Source organism: Pan troglodytes, chromosome 1 (genome assembly GCF_028858775.2).
Source record: "Pan troglodytes isolate AG18354 chromosome 1, NHGRI_mPanTro3-v2.0_pri, whole genome shotgun sequence".
NCBI classification, from domain to species: domain Eukaryota; kingdom Metazoa; phylum Chordata; class Mammalia; order Primates; family Hominidae; genus Pan; species Pan troglodytes.
Window position 1 is genome coordinate 51,727,912 of NC_072398.2, and position 24,406 is coordinate 51,752,317.

The 24,406-nt window shown below is 38.1% G+C and overlaps 2 protein-coding genes across 11 annotated transcripts in view; both read right to left on the reverse strand.

Annotated features, from left to right (window-relative positions):
- Nucleotides 1-24,406, reverse strand: part of CRB1 (crumbs cell polarity complex component 1) — a 282,191-nt gene that overhangs the window by 105,924 nt on the left and 151,861 nt on the right. For all 10 annotated transcript variants that reach the window (XR_008536849.1, XM_009440300.5, XM_054657037.2 and 7 more), the window contains one exon: nucleotides 19,761-19,943. Coding sequence is in view for 9 of the 10 variants with exons in the window: in XM_009440300.5 (XP_009438575.2) it covers nucleotides 19,761-19,943 (183 nt within the window). In the remaining variant the exon portion in view is untranslated. The remainder of the gene's footprint in view (nucleotides 1-19,760; nucleotides 19,944-24,406) is intronic.
- On the reverse strand, nucleotides 10,717-13,781 carry LOC104004283 (small ribosomal subunit protein bS21m-like). The gene is given in 1 exon segment (XM_054657076.2): nucleotides 10,717-13,781. A coding segment is annotated over 1 exon segment (264 nt). The 5' UTR covers nucleotides 12,949-13,781; the 3' UTR covers nucleotides 10,717-12,684.

The window sequence follows — 24,406 nt, forward strand, 5'->3', positions numbered from 1 at the left end:
ACATGATCTGATGCATATTATGTTACTACCAAAGCTGTGTGGAGAACTGATTTAGAAAGTCAAGAATGGAAGCACACCAAAACATTAGGCTATTGCAGTAGTTGAGGTGAGACATGACAGTGGCTTGGTCTAGAGTAGAAATGGTAGAGGTGGGAAGTATGATCGTGCTTGAAACACAGCTTAAAGGAGAAGCCAACAAAATGTGTGGAGGAATCAGATGTGGGATATTAAAGAAAGAGAGAAATCAAATACAGCTTTGAATTTATGGCCTGACCAACTGGGTGAATATGCTGTTACCACTTACTGAGATGGGGAAGAAGTGTTTTTGTCGTTTTGTGAATTTTTGTTTTGTTTTGTGATTATTTTGTTTGTTTGCTTTAGCTTAATTTTTTTCTTTTGGGTTTCATGAAGATAAAAAAATAAAAAGTTTTGCCTGGGTTATGTTATGTTTGAAAATCATTTTAGCTATCTAAATACAAAAGTTAAGGGAAGTTCAAGAGAGGAGCTAGGGATGGAGACAAAAATTTAGATGTTGTAAACATCTATCTAAAATTTAAAGTCAAGAGATTACATGAGATTTTCCAAGGGGTGAAAAAATATGTTTAAGGACTGAATCCTAGGGGACTCCAGCATTTAGAGTCTAGAAAATAGAGGATATGTTAGCAATAGAATGATAGTGAACAAGAAGAAAAGGGGGCAGATGTTAAATAAAGAAATTATATCCAGCAGGTCAGATAGAACAACTGTAAACTAGAGGCCAGTTAAGATAAGGACTTAAAATTAAGTTTTAGATTAGCAAATGGAAATTGTTGACAGGGAAGTTTTCACTGAAGTAGCAAAAACTGCCTTAATGGGGAGGTTACTGGGAAGTGAAAAAGTAGAGAGTAAGTATACACATCTCTTTAGAGGAGGGTGGAATACAGAAGAGGATATCTGAGGAGGTGTATGCATTCTAAGGAGCATTTTTTTTCCAGATGATAGATAGGCAAGCCAATTAGAATGATTTAGAATAGAGTGGAAAATCAATGATGCAAGATGTATAAAGAATAATTGCTAAAGATCCTGAATCATAGAGAATGAACAGGGTGCCATGCATAAGTAAACTTCAGGTGGGAATGTTGTAATGGAAAAGTAGTCCAAACATAGGCAGGAATTGGGAGGCGGCAAGTAAATGAGTGACAGATAGATAGGTAGGTGTTGGGAGAGTCCATATACCATGGGCACTGAGGATCACTGCAATTCTTGTTGGTTGTACCAAGAATGCAAGATCCTTACCATTCTACCCAGGCCATCTCTCAGGATTGGTTTTTGCAGCAAGCAACTTTGAAACATGAGGTTCAAAGTTGGGACAAAAAACAGATTGGCTTACTGCCTGCTATGAAAACAGATAATTTATCAAGCTATTGTTCCTCAGCTGTGATGCAAATCCACTGCAGGTACACCATCCATCTAGCAAATCACCCCTGTAAGACTTGAATGCAAAAGAAACCTACATAAACATGATACTCATGCAGTCTGCTGTGCTGTGAGTAATATAGTCCTTTGTCTTTGACCCAAGAGTTTTGTGTCTTCTGCCAGCATCCATGAAACAGTAACAGGCTAACTCACTCCTTTATAAACAGGGTAAAATTAAATCTCAGACCCAACAGTTATGGCAACAAAGATGAGATCCTGAAAGAGACATGTCTTTCTGGAAGAAAAATGTTAAGAGCCTTTGGGATGGGTTCAGATGTAGAAGATGAGTTCCCTGGACTCCCACTGAAATGGTAGGTGAAAGAGGGAAGCAAAAGACCCCCAAGGTCCTGCCCATCAATCAGATTGGGATTAAAACAAGCAGCCTTATATGGTGCCTTGGTTGTTTCTAGCTCTCCTCTAGGTGGGAGGAGGAAAAAACATTATTATGACAATAGGGCAGCAAGCCCTGTGGCTCCAGCCAGAAGGCAACGTATCTGTGACTGCTGAGTCAAGGAGTACTGAAAGATGAAATAAATGGAGTCAACAATGACATCATTTCAATTCAATATAGAACTTTAGTTAGAAAAAAAACATGATGATTTTATTTGATGATGATGAGTTTATTTGATTGAGCCACAAGCAAGAGAAATTGAATTGAAAGTGAAATTGAATGTAAAACCTTGTTTACTGGTGTTGAGCTGCTCTCTCCCTCTATGACCCCTGATTCCTCCCCCTCCCTATTCCACAACATCAACTTCTTTAAGAAGAAATAACATTGTTATATGAGATCTCAAGTTACTAGCTTACTCAGGTGTAGCACTGTTCTTGCTTGGTGACTACCCTTTGACAGGGCAGAGCACAATGGCATGCGGGGGGGGGGGGGCAAGAAAAAAGGGGTCCAATGGGCCCTGACACTCATCAGATATCAGGATATACATGGATAGGAAGTAGCTCTGGCACTTGGTCACCAGCCCCTGAGAAAGGACCAAGCCTTTTCCCACGTCCACTCCCATAGGCTAATCTCCCCATCATCCTCCATTCCTTGCACTCCCAACTGGGGGATAGTATGGTTTTCTGGTGGCTGTTGCTATAACCCCTAATGAGAACAACTAGAATCAAATGGATTACCCAGCATCTATCTAGATGGCTTCCATCATTATCTGGATCCATCCTCTTACCAAAAAACATATCCACTACCACGAACTACAACAAAGGACTATATGTTTCTAATCTAGAAACTGCATACCAAAGGAGACTCCTGCCAAAAATTGGCCTGAGTGTTTTGCACTAAAGGAGGCCACATTACAAGGAGCATTTTCCCTGCTCACTTCTAGAAAATTGCCTGTGTCAGATCTCTGACCCTCTCTTGGGACTACCATTGGTGCCTTGCTAATATTGACATATTTTTAGATTATTTTGCTGCTATTTCAGTTTGATAATCTGATTCTTATTTTCAGCTTTCAAGACCATCTACAATCTGACAATGGTGTATTTTTGTCATAAAGGCCACCTAGCAATGGGCCAGTAGTAAACGTATTCAATGGACATTCCACACTCTTATCATTCTCTGATAAGGCTGCTGGCATCATTGAGATATGGAATAGACTTTTTGGAAACCAATCCTGAAGATTTCTGACTCTCCCTCCTTTCTGTATCTACCTTCTTTGCCTCTTTCTGGCCCACAGATTTTATTAAAACAGTTTATTAAGGCTGTTTGAGCATTAAATATGGCCATGGGCAGGAAAGATTTGTCTCCTGTTGGCCAACTCCTGGGTAATGATCAAGATGGATGGGTAGAAAAATTATGTAAACCTATTTTGAAAATTCATGATTATGCCTTGACCATTTATGAACCTGAAGTGTATTTTCTTCCCCTAGTGACAACCTCATGTCAGCCTGATTTGTACACACTTTGAAGGGCAGCCACATCTAAAGGGGAGACTAAGAGATTCAAACTTAACTTGATGTAGCTACCTGGATTCTTTTATTGAATTAACATGGTCTTAGATCATAAAGACAATGAACACTGGTTGAATATACTACTCACCAACTAGTATATTTACTTATAGTAACCTAACTGGACTAAGTGGGAAATATAATGAATCTCAGTAAATATTTTTTAAAGTGACCTATTCCTATTCATGTCTGACCTCTCTGGACAAAAGGTATTGGTATGAGCAGATGATTGGAGAAGAGGTAAAGTTATAGCTACTGGGTTGGGACACCCTAGTTTCATGGCCATGGAGGGAGAATAACAATTCTAGCACCCCAGCACAGATCACTTTAAACCCCAGGCAGTTCAGGGGAGAGAGGCACTTAGGCTTCTTATTCCTTAGATTCAGCAATGCAGGCTGGCAAAACAATTGTATGGTCTAGCTGAATCTAGGAGCAGCTGCAGTTGACAATCTAAGCTCACTACAGGATTTGTCATCCCTGTCCAAGTGTTATAAAAACACCAAAAGTCTTGCAAACTTGGCTGGTCCTAAACTACTTCACCATAGCTGACACCACTAATGGAAGCTCCTGAACTGCCTCCTCCTCAGTCTTGTATGCGTACAAAGAGATAGGTCCCACAACTTTGTTTCAGTTTTTTTGTTTATTAGTTTCTTTTTTTTTTTAAAGAGACAGAGTCTCACTATATTGCCTAACCTGGTCTCAAACCTCCTGCCTTGGCCTCCCAAAGCACTGAGATTTCAGGTGTGAACCACTGTGCCCAACCTCAATCTTAATAACACATATTCATATGCTTTTCCTAATACTCAGGCAGCTTAAGTGTTGCCATAAATGGCAATGGGAGCTGCAAGCGATGCTTCTGTTGTACTGAATTAACCAAACCAATGTAACAAAGGTATAAATCAATTTTAACCAGAAATTCTGAACTAGAGTCTGTCCCTTTGTGTTATATGTTTGTATGTGGGGGAATGTCTCTCCTTTGGGGGTTAGTGTTGCTCGTTTATTGCCCCTGTCATTATTGGTAATGACATCAAAGATCAGTATGTCAATCTAAGCTCCCTTACGTGGGTCACAATGGATAACTGACTGGCTTTAGACTACTTTCTGGCTATCTAAAGTTAAGATGATGATTGGTGCCCCTGGGACTTATGTACAATTGGCTGAGTCCAGGGCCCTGGGGAGTAGAGTTGAAATGTATACTACAGGTTGATTTCATCTTATTGCTTAGAGTCCTCTTGATAGTCTCCTTAATTAAATGCTGCATGAGGCAAATTGAACAGATTTAATCCCAGTCTCTGTCAGTCACATTAAGCAGGGTGGCTCATGGAGTGGCATATTCATATGAAAATTCGAGTTCAGCCAAGAACAAGTGGGGTCATGGGATGGATTGCTGGAAGAAGCAACTCATCATGGGCCCTGTGTGTCCTGGCAGTTTCTTACTGGGAATCCTAAGAATGCAAGGCCCTGACTGATCTTTACCTGCCCATTTCTTGGGGTTGGTTTTGCAGCAAGCATCTCTGAAGAATGAAGTAATGTCTCCCTCTGGGACAAGGAGCAGGCTTCTTACTGCTTACCGTAAAAGCGATGAATTCCCCAACTTGATGTTCTTCAGTTGCGACAAAAATCTGTCTGTGCAGTACTCATCTGGGCCCATGTAGTACCAACCCTGTGGGAGTTGGGTGCAAGGGTAATTCATGTAAACCTGAGGCTCATGCTGCTGGTTGTGCATTTTTTCCTGACACAAAGTTTTATGTCTTTTGCCAGCATTCACAAAACAGGAACAGGATAACGTATGAGCTTGTAAAAAGGATAAAAATCAAACCTTAGAACTGACAACACTTTTGGTGGCAGGAAGATACTATTTTCCTGATGAAATTAGACTTGATGATCAACTTAGGGTAACAATGAGGGAGGAGGTATTGGAAGTTTGAAGAAATAGAAGATTTAAAAAGGCTCATCTTGGGAAGTAGAGCTCTAGAAGGATTGTTATCTAGTGCTAAAGGCCCCATGAGATTTGGCACCATAAATTTAAAGTGACACTCAACAGTTCAGTGTGTGGCTTGTGAGTTTTTCTCCAACCACATTCAAATTGGTTGTAGGTGTGGAGAAGGTAGAGGATTGATTTAACCATAATTGTACCTTTGTCAGGCAAGTACAATGAAGAGAGAAAGAATCAGGTGAGCCGAAGGTATATGCAAGGGAATAATTATAGTGCTGGACCTTGAAACCTTAGCTGAGACAGAAGGTAAGTGAGGCAATGACTGGAAAAAAAGTGGTTAAGACAACAGACTAGGCTCAACGGAAAAAGTTCTAAAGTATATGAACTGGAATAATTGGAGGTTCTGGTCATAAAACAGAATGATTTAAAGTGATGTTTTTAGGAAGGTTATCAGCGATAATAAGGCCTAAGTTATGACCAAAGAAGTGGGCAGAAGTGTGTGTGGCATGGCAGTCACAGTCATTGGAAATAAGGATTTCAAATAACAGAGATAATGGTTTGTATCGGTTGTCTACACGGATGCTGAAATCCTCAAAATGATGACAGGAGTAAGATATTAAGGTAATCAGTGACTGAGGAGAAGGTACCGTGAGGTAGGAAGAATGTTGCAACCAAAAGAGGTAGTGAGCAGTGCAGTTCAAAGACATGTACTTCAACATGAGGTGGGTTTTTGATGTAGGCATTTAATGCTATAAACTTTCCTCTTAACATTGCTTTTGCTGTATCCCAGAGGCTTTGATAGGTTATGTCACCATTATCATTCAGTTCAAGGAATTTTTAAATTTCCTTCTTGATTTCATTGTTGATCCAATGATCATTCAGGAGCAGGTTATTTAATTTCCATGGTTTTGAGAGTTCCTTTTGGAGTTGATTTTGTTTTATTCCACTGTGGTCTGAGAGTGTACTTGATACAATTTCTACTTTTTAAAATTTCTCGAGACTTGTTTTGTGGCCTATCATATGGTCTATCTTGGAGAATGTTCCATGTGCTGATGAATAGAATGTATATTCTGCAGTTGTTGGGTAGAATGTTCTGTAAATATCTGCTAAGTCCATTTGTTTTAGGGTATAGTTTAAGTCCATTGTTTCTTTGTTGATTTTCTGTCAACAAAAGTATAAATACCTTGTGGTTTTTTTTCATTGTGTTATTGTTTTATGGGTCCTGTGAGATTTATGCTTTAAGAATGCTCTATTTTGGTGTATTTTGAAGTTCTGTTTCAAGATTTAGAGCTGCTTTTTAGCAGTTCTTGTAGTCCTGGCTTGGAAGTGGAGAAATCTCTCAGCGTTTGTTTGTCTGAAAAAGATTGTGTCTTTCCTTCATTTATGAGGCTCAGTTTCGCTGGATACAAAATTCTGAATGAGGATGGAAGACTAATTTCCTAGATGAAGCAATGACATGAGGACATTTAGCTTACCTTTGGGACTAGTCAAACATGAGATTTGGAAGAAGAATAAAAGACAACCACCATTCAAGAAGATTGCAGAAGAAATGGTACCCTGAGAATATAGCATGATTTGAGCTTAAGCAAGCAGGTGAAGGAAACATTTAGAAAAAAAGTTGAGGATATTGGTAATTGGGCTTATTAAATCTTCAGCATACAGAGAGAAGTTCAGAATGGGGTGGAAAATTGCATGAAATTAGGGTATGTAGAGAGCATTCTGGGATAAAGACCAGAAATGATAAACTGGGATGCTGGGACTTCAGTGGGTGACTGAGGTAAGCAGACTTGTAAGTCATAGTGGTATTGTTCCTGATGTACTTTAGGGAAAGTTGTAATCAATGCTGATTATAGCTTCTTCAGAAATTAATTGTTTCCTAAGTAATGACTAAGGGGGTAGTTTTTTTGCCAATGGCAGGTATAATAAAACCTCTTTTGAGAAAGGGATATGTAATTCTTCATGAAGAGGTTTGGTTGGTCTCAGGAAGAGGTTTTGGATACTTTTTCTTGCCCTCGCAACTGGGTTGCTTGGGACTGAAGTGAAGCTCTAGGTGAATGTGCATGTCATGGTGGTTGGGGAGGGGATGCAGGAGGAGAGGGGTGTTTCTGAGGGTCTTCTGTGTTAATATCAGAAGACAGACTCTCTCAACAAACTAAGTAGTAGACATTGGGAAAAGAGCTATAATTAATCATTTATTAGGTCAGGTGTAGGTCAATAATATTGTTCTTAATGATTAACATGCTTAATAAAAAACATTTTGGGATCTTGGGTAGTTAGAAAAAAAGCATGGGATGTCAAGATGGGCATCCTCATGAGTAGTAAACACACACTAGACCGCGTCATATGAGAGCTCGCAGGATGGTCTACTGTGAGGACAACTCCCAATATCCTCAACCTCCCCAATGAACATTTTCATCAGCTTCTTACTCTAACAAACGTTTGGCTATTCTCAGGAAACATTACTCTCCTGAAAGCTCTTTTAAATGGGTGAGGCCCACATCTCTCTCATCAAAATAGAACGCTGGTATGAAAATCTACCTTTCAGGTCTTCTAAGTTGCCAGGACAGCACCTCAAGACTTTAATGATGGATTTCCTGGCTTTGTTCTTTAGTTTCAGAAATTTTTTCTAATACGTATTGGTCAGCATACTTAAGTTGAAGAGTTGGCACCTGTCTGCTGATTATTCATTTGAGAGCTTTTCCCTTACTTGTGTGATTACAAGTCAACAGAGGAATGCTAACCTGAGACAGCAACCAAGGCCCTTGATGCCATAGTTATCTATCTCTGTCATAGGGTCTACAAACATATCTGCCTCTGTTTTGGTCTGTATGTGGTCTTCCAAATATTAGCCTTTAAATTTTCCTCCTTGCTATAATATCTTTCTAAATAATAGGCAGTAAGCAATCAACAAAAATCATTTTTTAAATTAATGTATGTATAACGTGGTATACCTGTCCTAGTTATTGCAGCTAACATAGTAAAATCAAAAGGAGTACAAGCGTAAATAGTTATACACACTATGAATAGTTTTGTTTATAGAAATTAACATGCATGGTAAAGGCAAAGGTAAATGAATCAGATGAATCTTGAAAAGATGTTTTATGAAGTAAACGAGGATAGAAGCAAAGTTTCATCTTTTAGAGTTACAGTTATTTATGCATATCAAATATCTGTTTGAGAGTCCTAGGATTTACATTCTCAAATATGAAATTGTAAGTAAGAAAAAAAAGTGCATCTCTAGGAACAATGCTCCTGAAATGTGAAGTCAGCAAATGAAAAAATTCTATTGAAAATTTCTCTTCCAGCAGGAGATATTGACTGTACCATTGCCTAATTCCTTCATGACTATATGAAGCTTTGAATGATATATGCTTGGCCCTCTATGGCTATTTTAGTTGGATTTAGGTAAAGTGACAGGATTTGATTTTTAAGGAAAAGTGAACGCTTCATTTTTAGCAACATTGTGCTTGAAGCGGATGAACTTGAGAACGAAAGCCCTGTGTGCAGTCACTTTGCCAGGTGGCTCTCATCGGGGTGTTTATTGTTAAGAAACCCGCTATTTTTGCCCGAGGTTTGAAGCCAGGACTTCATAGGATCCCCTGCTGCACTCAGTTCTTTCCATACAGAGAGCAGATGGGTGAAGTAGAATAAAATCCCAGCCTCAGAGGCAACAATGTAGCGTTCCAGAGACCAGGGAGGGTGTTCCTCTGAGTTGGAGTACATGCTAATTGGAGTTGGTGAAGGAAAGTTAGAAATGAAAATTGGACTTGGATGAGATGGTTTGGAAACTTGTTAAGGGTATTATCATGAGTATAGTTTGATAAATAGAAATGAAATGTTCACGTGAAAGACATATCAATTGTTTCCAATTTCACTTGGCTGGTTAGAACAGGATGGTTCAAGGGTAAGCACACAGGTCATGAGATCCTTGTAAAAGTTTCAGTAGTAACGTTGATTTGTACTTCAAAATGTGAATTTATCAAGCTGTTTGGGTTCTTATAATTTCCACTAACTTCTATCTGGCATAAACAGCACAAAAGTTCCTCTTTATTGATTTATCTAATGGTGCCTTTTTATGGCTCCACTGTGCCAGTTATCATATTGTCTTATACTTTGCGCATCATTTTCCTCTTGTTCTTTCATTTTCCCTTGGGAAGAGACCATGTACTCTCATCATTTTATCCCCAGAACTGAGCCCAGCGCCCCGGACTGGAAAGCTCAAACAGAATACAAAGAAGCAGCCAACATTCCTTCTGGTAGTGGTCAAGGGTGGTCATACAAAATAAAGATAATTTACTGACTTTGGAATGGACTGAATAGTGTTATTCAACTACAGGCCTTCTCCAATTATAAATTTATTTTGCTTACCATTAAAATTATGTGGATGTGCAGGTTTAAGTAAATGCACAGACATTTAAATCAAGTGGCAATGTCCCATTCTCATTTTAATTTGAGTGTTGCAACTATGGTCACAAATAGTTATGACAAGATATGAGCATATTTTGCCAAATTTTTTTTTGAAATGATTTTGGAGAATTAGAGAATAGTAACCACTACTGCCTCTAGAGGCATGGTTCAATTCTAGTCATTAAAATATCTAAATGGATCTTTAGATTTTTCTCAATTACCTTACCAAATGAGACTTTTGGTTTCTCTGGGCCATGGTAACTTGCTTTACCTGCTGGAAATTCTAGAAGAAACCTTGAATAAAAGTTAATCCTCCTTCAGGGGGTCTTGATTCCTCTCACTAGGATTCTCTGCCTCCTTGAGTTCCTGTTTTCATTTGTCATCTTCCATGGTCTCATGCTCTCTCTATTTCTAACTCCCTGAGTATAATTCTGAGACTGTCAGTTAATTTTCTACTCTGGTATATATCATTTTTACATTATAAAAAGTTAGAAAAATTACGTTACATATGCAAATATTTTCAATATAGAAGGTAATTACACAAGTAGTGAAGAGTAATAAATACATTCTTAATTATAATACAAAAAAAGAACAGTTTATACCTGTATTTAACACTTGGAAAGGTTCTTTTGAATGGAGCTGTCAGTAAATGTACTATGCACAAATACATTTTTCAACATAATGGAAATTTTATTTTAATCTAACAACCAATAGAGCTATAAATACACATAGCGTGTAAAAAAGTAAACTGTATGTTTTCTATCTGCAGAATATAAAATGGACGTATAACAAATAAAAATAAAGTTGAATATCCAACTATTCGGGATGGAAGAAAGGCAAGGGAAATAGTAAGTTATTTATTAATAATTAATTATAAATATAGTAATCTCATTGATAAAAATAAATGATATTTTGAACTTCTTGGTACCATCAGGAAGATAAAGAGAAAGTTAACACTTGCTTTTCTACCTGAAGCCATTAAAAAAATTTTTTTTCTTTATACTACTATAACACAAGTGTTTTTAACAAATGTTACATAGGGACTTTTAGACTGGACAAGAGAGCATAGACTTGTCTCTCCCTGTTTCTCCCCACTAAGCATGACTAAAAACTACATGTAACAACCAAACAGAACTCTGAAAGGTGGAAGAGGAAGGTGAACTGGTTAGACGCCCCAGGACTAACAGCAAAGCATCAGGGCTTTTTATAACCTCCAGCAAAACACAAGGAGGTGCCTCCGTCCTGGTGTTTGCTGATCCCCGGTCAGCAACAGAAACAAGAGAAGGTGGCCGAGGTTGGCTCTTTCTTTCCCCAGATTGAACGAGAGTCCCACCTACAACACAAGGCGAGCCTGGAAGAATGGGCAAAGAGAATTAAACAAAGCCCTACTGATTAAAAAAAAAAAAAAAAAGAAGAAGAAGGAGAAGGAGGAGAAGGAGAAGGAGTAAAAAAGAAAAGAAAAGAAAGAAAAGAAAAGAAAAAAGAGCAGCCAGAGAAAGAGCTCACCTCCTCTGTTGCTGAGCCTTCCCTCTCCTCCCCTCCCCAGAGGCATCATATGGCAAGGGGGCCATGGCAAAAGGACTTATGCTACCACAACGGCCTGTTATGTGAAGTGTTTTCCTTCCTTAGCAGTTGTGAGACTCCCCATTTCCATCAAGAGATACCCTGTGACTGGGGGATCAGTAAAGGGGATTATGCCACAACAGGTATTCAGCCTAGGAAATGCTCTCTACCCCCAGAGACAGGGAGAAGCTCACCACAACACCCACTAAAGGAGCCTCTTCATCTCCATAAATCAAAGACTCCCATTTCTCAGAAGGACATGGAACATTCTCACCTAAGGAAACACCTTCTGACCACTCAGGGATCATCAGTAGAGATCCTGGGAGGCCCAATGGCACAAGGTAAGCCAAGGAGGTCAAAACAACACAGCAAAGAATCAGAAAATAAACTGATCATTGGACCCACGGTCCACATAAGTAGGCCAGGACCTGTTCTTAAAACCTAAAAAGGTGATTGTCTGCTAAATTCAAAAATTCAAAGAAGACATGGAGTCTCCTAACTTAATATCTAAAATGTCCAGCATACAATTCAAAATCATGTCATCACAAGGATCAGTAAAACCATAACTTGAATGAGAAAATAAAATGAAATGATGTCAACCCAGAGATAAATCAGATATTGGAATTATCTAACAAGAATTTTAAAACAACCAGCATAAAAATGATTTAAAAAGCAATTACAAATTCTCCTGAGATGAAGAAAAAACAGAAGTATCAGCAAAAACATATGTTGCTTAAAAGAACAAAATGGAAATTATAGACTTGTAAAAAACAATAGATGAAGTAACTCCCTGAATGGGCTCAATACTAGATGGGAGACAAAAAAGAATAGAATCAATGAACTTGAGTACAGATCAAAAGAATTTGCTCATTCTGAGCAAAAGGCAGAAAATAGACTGAAACAAAAATAAAAACAGAGCCTCAGAAACCTCTGGAAGCATAGCAAAAGACCCAATATTTGTATGATTAGAGTCCCAGAAGTGGGGGGAAAAAAAAGGATCTGAAAGAATATGCAAAGAAAAATTGGCTGACAAGCCCCCAAATTTGCCAAAAGACATAAATCTACTGATTTTAAAAGGTGAGACTATCTCAAATAGGATAAACCCAAATAAGTTAACACCAAGTCATATTACAAATAAATTGCTGAAAATTAGACAAAGAAAAAATACTGAAAGCAGTTAGATAGAAATAATCTATTACCTATAGGGCAACGCCACTTTTCTTTTTCTTTTTTGCAAACATATTGAGTTTATTTTGAGTTTACTGAGTTTATTGCAGAACTGTAATAGGAAATGGGATTGTATAAAAAAAAAGAGATGGAGACAAAACTGGATGAGGGTTTCATACTGGATGTCCCATCCACAAGCCTCAGCAGCCTACCCACGGATCTGCCTGATTCTTTCGCATCAAGAAGTTGATCTTGTGAGCCATTTCCATACTGTAGATCCGCCGGCACTTTTCATAGCTTTCCCTCTGTCGCCGGCCGCATGGCTTCTCATAATACCGCTGAAACTTAATGTCCTCAGTGAGCCCATCCGTAGTGAGGATTCTGTTTAGGGTCCTCTATGCACCTTCCACGTTCCTTTCCTATACCATCACAGTCCTGGTGATGAACTTCAGATGTTTTGCCATGAACTTAGGTTTAAATCTCCATTCTGCAGAGCCACAAAGACCCGTTGCCAGGCATGGAAAGGACAGGGATGGCAAGGAGGCACCACAGGATGCCAACAACCACACACAGTTCCAAAAGGGCTTGGGTTGGGAGCTGGGAAAGTTCTCTTTGTTGGTCTTTGGAAAAGGGAGCAAAAGCCTGCAAACCTGCCTTCCTGCCGAGCCGGCCTTCCTTCCCCCAAACCCTGCACCCAGCACCACTTTACAATGATAGCAGATTTCTCATTTGAAACCATGGGGTGCAGAAAAAAAAGTTGTGTAGAATTTTTCAAGTTCCATGAGAAAAGAACTGTCAACCATGAATTCCACATTGAATAAAACTACTTATCAGGAATGAATGTGCAATAAACACATTCTCAAAGGAAAACCAAAAGAAATTGTCACTAGCATACCTACCCTCATAGAATGGCTAAAGAAAGCTCTGTAAACCTAAATAAAATGATTTTTTTAAAAAAGAAAGACTCTTCAGGCCTAAGGTGGGGAGGACAAACAATGGAGAATAGACACATGAGTAAACACAATGGAGTATCCTTCTTTTCATGAGTTTTTAAAATTATATGTAATGATTAAAATAAAAATTATAACACCATCTGATCCTCAAAACAAGGATATTTTAAAGTGAAGAAGGCGAAAAAAAAAAACCTAAATAGAAGTGAAATTCCTACACTTCACTTGAAGTGGTAAAATACTGAAACCAATAGGCTGTGATCAGTCATACCCAGAGCAATCACTATGAAAATTACACAGAGCAATATATTTAAAAACACTATACAGAAATCAAGATGAAATCCTAAAAATAGTCAACTAATTCATAGGAAGTAAAGAGAAAGAAAGGAATCAAACAGAAAACACATAATAAAATCATAGAGCTAAGCCCTACAATATTAATAATTACTTAAACATAAATGGTCTAAATACATCAATTAAAAGGCAGAAATTGGCAAGATGAATTAAAAAAGCATGACCCAACAATTTGCTGTTTGATATACTGTTTACAAGAAAATCATTTCAAATTTAATGACATAAATGGGTTGGAAATATAAGGGTGGAAAAATATATGCTGTGTAAATATAATTGTTTTAAAGGCAGGAATGGCTATAACAATATCAAATGAACTAGATTTCAAAGCAAGAAAAGAATATGAGAAAAAAAATCATTGCCTAATGATAAAAGGATCAGCACACCAGGAAGACATAATGACCCTAAATGTGTATATATCAAACAACAGAGCCTCAAAATACGTGAAGAAAAATTGATAGAACTGAAAGAAGAAAGAGACAAATCCATAATTATAGGTGGGGACTTTAACACCTCTCCTCTAAACAAGTAATGGACTGCTAGACAGTGCTATTCTGTATCAGTAAGGATATACAAAATGTGAACAACACCATCAGTCAATGGGATTTAATTGACATATATAGAAATCGCCTCTAAACAATAGCAGAACACATGTTGTTTTTTAATTTTTATTCAGGCAACCATGGAACATTTACCAAGATAGATTGTATCCTGTGCCAAAAAACAAACCCCAACAAATTTGAAATAATTTGAATTATTTGAAATTATACAGAATGTGTTCTCTAATCATAATGGCATCAAACTGAAAATCAATAACAGAAAGACAAGAGAAAAATTTCTAAACAGAAATTAAACAATTCAATTCTTATTTCTAAATTATCCATAGGTCAAAAAGGATGTCAAAAAGGAATTTTAAAAATACACAGAACAGTATTAAGATGGAAGTATGGCATATCAAAATATGTGGGATGCAGCTACTAAAGCACTATTGAGAGTTAAATTTATAATGCTTACATATTAGAAAAAAAGAAAAGGTCTTAAATCAGTAATAAAACTTCCTACCTCAAGAAGCTAGAAAAACATAAATAAATTTAAAAAACAGAAAATAAACCCAAAGCAAACAGAAATAAGGATATAAAAAAGAACAGAAATCAATAAAATTGCAAATAGGAAAACAGAGAAAATAAATGAAACCAAAAGCTATTTTAAAAAAAAAAAATCAGTAAAATTGATAAACCTGTAAAAAGGTGGACATAAAAGGGGAGAAAAGATATAAATAGTCAAAATTAGGAATAAAACAGAGAAATCATTACAGATTCTGTAGCCATTAAAAGAGTAATAAGGCAATATTATGAGCAACATTATGCTCAGAAGTTCAACAGAAAAATCAGCAATATAGAAGATCCGATCACTACAATCATCCAACATGATCTAATTGACATATATAGAAATACTCCATCCAACGACAGCAAAATACACAATTTTTAGAAAAAAAAGGACCAATCCCTTGAAATCCACAAATTGCCGAAAGTAAGTATTCTTGATAGTCTTATAACAATACTGAAATTAAATTTGCAATTCAAAAGATCCAGAAAATGGAATCTCCAGGATCAGCTGATTTCCCTGAATATGTCTACTACATATTTAAAGAATAATTAACATCAATTTTACATACTCTCTTCCAGAAAATAGAAAATTAAGAAACATTTTCCAACTTATTTTATGAGGTCAATACTACCTTGATCATAAAACCAGACAAAGACAGTACAAAAAAAAAAAAAAAAAGAGAGAGAAAGAAAACTATAGACCAATAACTTTCATGAACTTAGAAGCAAAAAAGTCATAAAATATTAGCAAACTGAAAAAAAATACACCAAGTGGGATTTATTTCAGATGTGCAAGTCTGGTTCAATATTTGAAAATGAACCACTGCAATCTACCACATCAATAGGCTAAATAAGAAACTTACATGATAAATCAATTGCAGAAAATGCATCTGACCAAATGCAATACCCATTTATGATTAAAAACTCTTAGCAAGTTAGGAGTAGAGAGGAACTACTTCAACTTGAAAAAGAGCATCTATAAAAATTCATAGCTAATGGTAAAAGACTGAATGCTTTCCCTCTAAAATGGTGAATGAAGCAAGACGTCTGCTCTCACAACTCGTACTCAACACAGTAAAATAAACAGCATGTGTATTGTAAAGGAAGAAATAACACCAGTCCTCTTTGCAGATGGCATAATTGTCCATGCAGACAATGCCCTGGAATCTACAAAAAGAAAATTCCTAGATCTCATAGGTGAGTTAAACAAAGTCTCACTATACACAATTAACAACCAAGAAACAATCATATTTTTATGTTCTAGCTCTTTAGCAAGTGGCATCTGTTGCTTATTACCAGGAGTAAAAGTCTGGACACGTTTGGCCACTGCATTTTGGTATTGGAGTCACCAAGGAAAACACAACACAGTCAAGTACTAGATGGAACAATGCTTTACTCACATAGAGAAGAGACAGAGCAAGGTCAGCTATGTAGTGACCCCATAAGCAGTCCCCATAAACAGCAGGGCCTCCTTGCAGCAGATGCAGGGCAGTTGGCAGCATGCAACCATTTCATGCTGCAGCAGAAGAACCTTTTGCCCTCCCCGCAGAAGAAAGTTATAGCAGTGGGGCTGGCTAGGTGCCATATGATACATATGTTTAAGCAGAACAAGGGAGTACATATTGAGTCTGAAACAGGGAAAGATATTCCCACACAAGGTGATAACTCCAGCATGGTCTGCGAGGACGCTTTATCTCTTGGGAAGGAAGTGTTCTAGGCCCAAGGCCCATTCTTATGTGGCTGAGTAGGGGTTTCAAAGGCCACATGCACAGTACTGCCTTTCCCAACACTAATAATGAATATGTAGAAACTGAATTAAAAACAGAATACTATTTACTATCCCTCAAAAGAAAATGAAATACTTAGGTATAACCTCACAAAAAACGCCCAGGGTCTGTATGTGGAAAATTACTCAACAGTTAAAAAAATAAAAACAACTCAACTAGGAAATAGGCAAAAAACATGGGGAGACATTTTCCTGCAAAAGACAAACAGATGTCAAACAAGCACATATAAGATGTTCAACATCACTAGGCATTAGGTAAATGCAAATTAAAACCACAGTGATATATCACTGCATACCTATCAACATGACTATTAAAAAAAACAGTGATAACATTAAATGCTGGTGAGAATGCAAAGAAATTGGATCACTCGTACATTGCTGGTGGGAATGCAAAATGGTACAGACATACTGGAAAACAGTTTGACAGTTTCTTAGAAAACTAAACCTGAAACTCATAGGAACCAGCAATTTTACTCCTGGGCATTTACCTTAGAGAAGTGAATATTTATATTCACACAAAAGCCTGTACAACAATGTTTCTAGCAGCTTTATTCAGCGGCTGTTATGAATTAATAGCCGAAAACTGAAACAATCTAGATGCCCTTCAATGGCTGAATGGTTAAAAAACCTTTGATATATACATACCATCGAATTTTACTTAGCAATGAAAAGGAACAAACTACTGATACACACAACCTCAATAAATCTCCAAAGAATGATGCTGAGTGGAAAAAAAAAAAAACTCCTATTCTAAAACTTTACATATTGCACGATTCCATTTATATAACATTCTTGGAATGACAAAATTATACAAGTGCAGAACAGATTAGTATTTGCCAGGGATAAGGGGTGAGGAGGCAGGGAAGGAGAGAGGTGGAATCCTTGTGATGATAATTGTTCTGGATGTGGACTTTGTCAATGTCAATATGCAAGTCTGATAACTGAACTATAGTTTTGCAACATGGTACTATTGGGAAAATTAGGTAAAGCATACATGGGCCTCCCTGTATTTCTTAAAACTGCACATAAATATACTATTATCATTTAAAAAGTTATTTAAAAACAAAATATAGAAAAACATGTAGACATAAAAATATGTGACATAGTAGGCAGGAGGATAAACTTAGAATCAGAAGATCTAGGTTCGTATCCCCAGTGTACCAGTTCTAGCTATTGTGTCAAATTGGTTATCTGTTTGCAAAACTTATTTTCTCTTTATTTTAGGTACACAGAAAGACTAGATTTTCTCGTCTTTTCTGCAATTAAATGTAGTTACATGATTACATTTGACCAATAATATGTGGGTAAAAGAGATATTAATTACTTGTAGTGGTTGGCCCATAAAATCTGCAGGTGTCACGCTCCATTTTCTTTCCTTCTCCAGTAGCTTGCTTCAGAAGAGCACAGCAAATTTGGAAGTAACATTTTGAAGCGGGGGAAAAACATAGAGGAGCCTGTGACCCTGAATTGCCATTTGTAGGACAACTGATGATAGGAACCCAGTTTTGGAATTCACATGAGTGAAACATAAACCATTGCATTAAGCCACAGAGATTTGGGGCAGCCAAGGACATCTTAACTCATATAGTCATTCCTGGCAGCTCTTCAGAAATCAAGCCCAACACTTTTCTGGAACATTCTACTGTCTCTCCTTTTAGATCTGCAGATTCAAGGGGTCACCCATTTCCTTTTATTTGATGAGGTAATATTAGCAATGTCCTTTGACTTTCACAGAATCACCCCTTTATGACCCTAAAACCAATATTTAAAAAATTATTTATAATGCCTTCACCTTATTCCAAGAAAAATATAAAGTAGCTGGCGAAAATGCATACACTAGACCAAAATCAAATAATTTAGAAACAAATTTTTGAAAAGAGGCAATAGTAAGAAACAGAAACAGGAAATTTAAATATCCCCAGAGGTGAGGTAAATACACAAATATATTTCAGAAAGACCTGTATGTTTGCAGATCTCATATTTATTTCTAGCAGCTTACATAATTGGGAAATATGATATATTACAAGATTTATTTCATGCATTTAATCAGTTGAGTCACATCAAGATTTATTTGGATGCATTTTTTAAACTAGGGTGGAAAGCATGCATGATAGAAGTTGTTCAGGGAAAATACCACTTTCCTGATATTGACACCTGGGGAATTTTTTTCCTGTATGTTCTCCTTGAAAGGTCAGTGAATAAGGAAATAAACATTTTTTTTTATCGACCTTGCAGCAAACACTGCCACAAATCAAAGATCATTAAACTTCAAAACTGAAACATTGAAAGAGAATCCTAAGTGTAAATAGACACCCCCTTCTTTTCTTATTTCTCATTTACTTTTCTCAGAAATCCTCAACAACAACTGATAATATTTTCCAGAGGCATCACTTAATCTATTGAGAAAGAAATATGATAGAGATCTAGATTGTAATTGGTTTTCTCAGTGATATCAATGCAATTGTAGGTAAATTGCTAGCCATTAATGAATTGGGGAATGCCTCAATAATTCTGAAAATTTTCAGAACAGAAAGCAGACAATACAAAACTGTTCATTGGATCACATACATGCAAATTTCCTCTGGGTTTTAGGTAAGCAAGTTGTGAAAAAAAAAGAGTAATTTAAATTTGATATGTGGAATGACTTTAGCTACAGAATCGTTGAGGAAGATTACTTGAGACTAGGTCATTTTTCCCAGCGTAAATACAAGTACAATAACTTTTCTAGCAAATTTGAATAACATAAAATTTAACATCATTATCAAATTTGATAGCATAAAAATTTCAACATTTTCTGTGTGTAACGTAAAGAACTTGAGATGCACTCCAGTTCCCAGTATAACATATAAAAATGTCATCCCTTTCATTCCTCCTTTATCCCTCTTTTTAATATTTCTCTCGTGATTTGAGGAATTCTGAAATGTGAAACAAGATACTTTTCATGCCCACAAGGGGGACCCTTTGCACCACAGCAGCAGAGTTTACACAGTACAGCTCTTCCTGCTAATACACCATTTGGTTAAAGCCATGGTCTGCCATAAAATACCAGAAAGTCAAGTCATATCCCATCTCCTTGGCCTCACCTGTGAATCCAGGCTGACAGATACAGACATAACCTGAGGCTTCATGGTAGCTGAAAGAAGAAGGCAGTCCAGTGATGCGTCCATATTGTTTCTCTGAGGACAGCTCCACACATTCCCCATTGGACTGGCAGGGGTTACTATTGCATTCATTGATGTCGATCTCACACTGGGCACCTGTGTATCCTGCATGATGAAAATTCAGAGAAGCTGCTAAGTCAAAGGTGTTGAATTGTAGCGCATTTGCCTAAAAGGAGGTTGACTGCTATACTGGCATTGATTTAACAAGTTGATGTGCCTGCCCTCAAGGAGCTGGTAAGGGGAATCTGGTAAGAGGAGGCTTAGTGGAAACAAGTACTAGTATCAGTAAAATCACTTAAATAATTTTGACCAAAAAATTTTAAAGAAAAATTTGATTAATAAGACTTGAAATAAAATTAGATGTCAGTATAACCTGGATTTAACGTGAACATTTTAATGAAAGGCTCCAATTTTTCAAATACTCATTTGTGAATTTGTATTTAAAAATATTTCAATAGCTGAGAAGTCAGCAAATATCCACAAAACCAAACTAAATTCTCTTAAAACTCAAAGTAAAGGTAAATCCTTATTTCATAACATTCAATGAAACAGAATAAGAGGTTGTTTTAAATTTGCATGGACTTAGCTGGATTATTTTATTAGGACCAGGAATAAGAACAGTAAAACATGATTTGTCACTTCATAGATAATTAAAACATTAAATATCAATGAAAGTTCTCTACTTGAACTTTTTCTTTGCTTTTATAAATACGAGCAACTGTAAGAAATACATACAGTTCTAGTGTATGTGACTGTTTTAACATAACTGGAACTGTATTATCTGCATTCTTTAGCAACTTGCTTTATTCACTCCCTTGCACAGTCTAGCCATGTTAGTAATATAGATCTAACTCACAATTTTTAACCACTGCCAAGTATTTCAGAATATAGATGTGCCATGCCTTAACCATTGTCTTACAGTTTAACCTTTGTTTTATGTACATTTTTGCTATTGCAATGTTGCAATTAATATCATTATGAGAGGTGACAGTGTGCTGGCAGCCCTCGCAGCCCTCGCTCGCTCTGGGCGCCTCCTCGGCCTGGGCACCCACTCTGGCCACGCTTGAGGAGCCCTTCAGCCCGCCGTTGCATTGTGGGAGCCCCTCTATGGGCTGGCTGAGAATGGAGTCGGCTCCCTCAGACTGCGGGGAGGTGTGGAGGGACAGATGCGTGTGGGAACCGAGGCTGCACGGGCGCTTGCGGGGCTGCGTGAGTTCTGGGTGGGCGTGGGCTTGCCGGCCCAAAACTCAGAGCGGCCGGCCGGCGCCGCTGCCCACGGCACTGAGGGGCTTAGCATCTGGGCCAGCAGCTGCGGAGGGTACGCAGGAGCCCCCAGCAGTGCCGGCACACCAGTGCTGCACTGGAATTCTCGCCAGGCCTCAGCTGCCTCCCCTCAGGGCAGGGCTCGGAACCTGCAGCCCGCCATGCCTGAGCCCCCCACAATCCCCCAGGGCTCCTGAGCAGCCCCAGCTTCCAGGATGAGTGCCACCCCCTGCTCCGCGGTGCCGGGTCCCATCAACCGCCCAAGGGCTGAGGAGTGCCAGCGCACTGCGCGGGACTGGTGGGCAGCTCCACCTGCGGCCCCTGCGTGGGATCCACTAGCTGAAGCCAGCTGGGCTCCTGAGTTTAGTAGGGATTTGACCTTTATGTCTAGCTAAGGGATTGTGGATGCACCAATCAGCACCCTGTGTCTAGCTCAAGGTTTGTGGATGCCCAATGGGCACTCCGTATCTAGCTAATCTGGTGGGGACTTGAAGAATATTTATGTCTAGCTAAGGGATTGTAAATACACCAACCAGCACTCTGTGTCTAGCTTAAGGTTTGTAAAAACATCAATCAGCACCCTGTGTCTAGCCCAAGGTTTGTGGATGCACCAATCGGCACTCTGTATCTAGCTAATCTAGTGGGACTTGGAGAATCTTTATGGCTAAGGGATTGTAAATACACCAATCAGCACTCTGTGTCTAGCTCGAGGTTTGAAAATGCACCAATCAGTGCTCTGTCAAAATGGACCAATCAGCTCTCTGTAAAACAGACCAATCGGCTCGCTGTAAAATGGACCAATCAGCAGGATGTGGGTGGGGTGGGGGGGGGGGGCCAGATAAGGGAATAAAAGCAGGCTGCTGGTGCCAGCAGTGGCAACCTGCTGAGGTCACGTTGTGCACTGTGGAGGCTTTGTGCTTTTGCTTGTTGCAATAACTCTTGCTGTTGCCCACTGTTTGGGTCCACACTGACTTTATGAGCTGTAGCACTCGCCATGAAGGTCTGCAGCTTCACTCCTGAGACCGACAAGACCACGAACCCTCCAGGAGGAATAAACAACTCTGGACGGGAGGAACGAACAACTCCAGACGCGGCCAGACGTCCCATCTTAAGAGTTGTAACACTCACTGCAAAGGTCTGGGCTTCACTCTTGAAGCCAGAAAGACCACGAACCCACCAGAAGGAAGAAACTCTGAACACGTCCGAACATCAGAAAGAACAGACTTCGGACACCCCATCTTTAAGAACTGTAACACTCACTGCGAGGGTCCGTGGCTTCATTCTTGAAGAGTCAATCAGACCAACAACCCACCGATTTCGGACACAATTATACATGGCTGTCTGTGTAAGCGTTTTGAGTTTAACCCTACAGTTTATGCCTAGAGATTGAATTTGTGGGTCATAAGTAATGTACATTTTTAATTTTAATAAAAGCTGCCAAACATCTCTAGTTGTGTACCATTTGCACATTACCAGCAGTGGATGATTGTAAATGTGGCTCAAAACGTTTGCCAACGTTTGCTATCACCAAATATATAAATTTTACCAGCTGGTTAGATAAAATATAGTATCTCACTGTTACTTTGGTTTACGTTTTCCCCGGTTAATATTGAGCTGAACATTTTGGGGGTGTTTTTTTTTTTTTTTTTTTTTTACCATTTCATATTTTTTCATGTTTTTTTCATTAGGCTGTTATCCATATTGATTTGTAAGAGTATTTATATACTATGTATACTGCTAGCCCCAAAATGTAAATTTAGTAGGATGCACATAGAACACTGATGGTCAATAGGATAGCATCAAATGTTTTGTAACATGGTAAAAGAAATGTATAAAGTTTTTTTTTATTATTTATTTATTTATTTATATATTTTTGAGACGGAGTCTCACTCTGTAGCCCAGGGTGCAGGGCATTGGTGTGATCTTGGCTGACTGCAGCCTCCGTCTGCTGGGTTCAAGTGATTCTCCTGCCTCAGCCTCCCAAGTAGCTGGGATTACAGGCGTGTGCCACCATGCCCGGCTAATTTTTGCATGTTTAGTAGAGACGAAGTTTCACCATGTTGGCCAGTCTAGTCTCGAGCTCCTGACCTTAGGTGATCCACGCGCCTCGGCCTCCCAAAGTGCTAGGATTACAGGCGTGAGCCACCTCGTATTTTTAAAGAAACACAATTCAACTTCACAGTCGCCTAAGGCCCTTTGCAATATCATTTAACTCTGCTGAGAAATGTTTTGGAAACAATTTACAGTTGAGAATTATAAAACTTGTAAACTAAATCATAGTATGTCTTTACTTTAAAATCATTCAACAACTTCCCCTTTCACATAGAAAGGAATTCAACATCCTTAACATAACTGTAAAAACTCCCTGCATTCCCACAGCCTTCGTGATGTTTTTCTCTCTTCTAGAAAACTCTCCTTCAAGTGTTTTCCTGGCTAACTCTTACTCAGTTTTCAGACTTACTCAGTTTTCAGCAATACAGTTATCTTGTATTGCTTTCTCAGAATAACTTTCCATCATGGGCAGATATAAATAAGATCCCCTTATTTTCTCTCATGCCACCCAATTCTTTTCTTTCATTGCTCTCATTGTAATTTTAAATATATATTGATTTGTGTATATGGTTTCCTCCCTCAGCAGGCTGTGTGCTTCACAAAACAGAGACTGTGTTCATTTTATTTACCACTCCAGGACTGAGCAATATGTAAGCAGTAGACCTTCAATCACTAGTACTACTCAAAGATTGAAAATAACAATTTAGATTATAATCCTAGTTTAGCACATAAACCAGGGAATTGACTATTAATAAGCAAATAATGAGATTGTAATGTGTTTGCTGATTTTGTATTAGTTTTAATAAACACCTAAATGAGATCATATGTTAAATCATAACCACAACATAAATTCTGCAGCTCAACAGTGTAATAATATATTTTTTACAAAAAGACCCTTGGGGCCTTTCTCAACAATCTGAAGAAGAAACTTAGAGTCAAAAAGTTAAAAAAAAAAAAAAGGAAAGTAAAATAACATGTCAGATCAAGACCCAACAATCCTTTGTAGTGACCCCCCCAACAAAGATCATTCAGAGTCTCTTAAACTTGAATGTCTACCTTTTGAATATTATTATTTCATACTTAAGATTCTTCAAATACATTAATAGTTTTTACAATAAGTTTTTATTAACTGGTATTTGTTGTGCCACAATGGACTTATTGAAGAAAGGCTGGACTATTTTCAATTTTCTTCTCATTCTAAGACTCGAGACACACATAAGCCAGGTTAGGGAGTAATTTAGAATCATCATAAA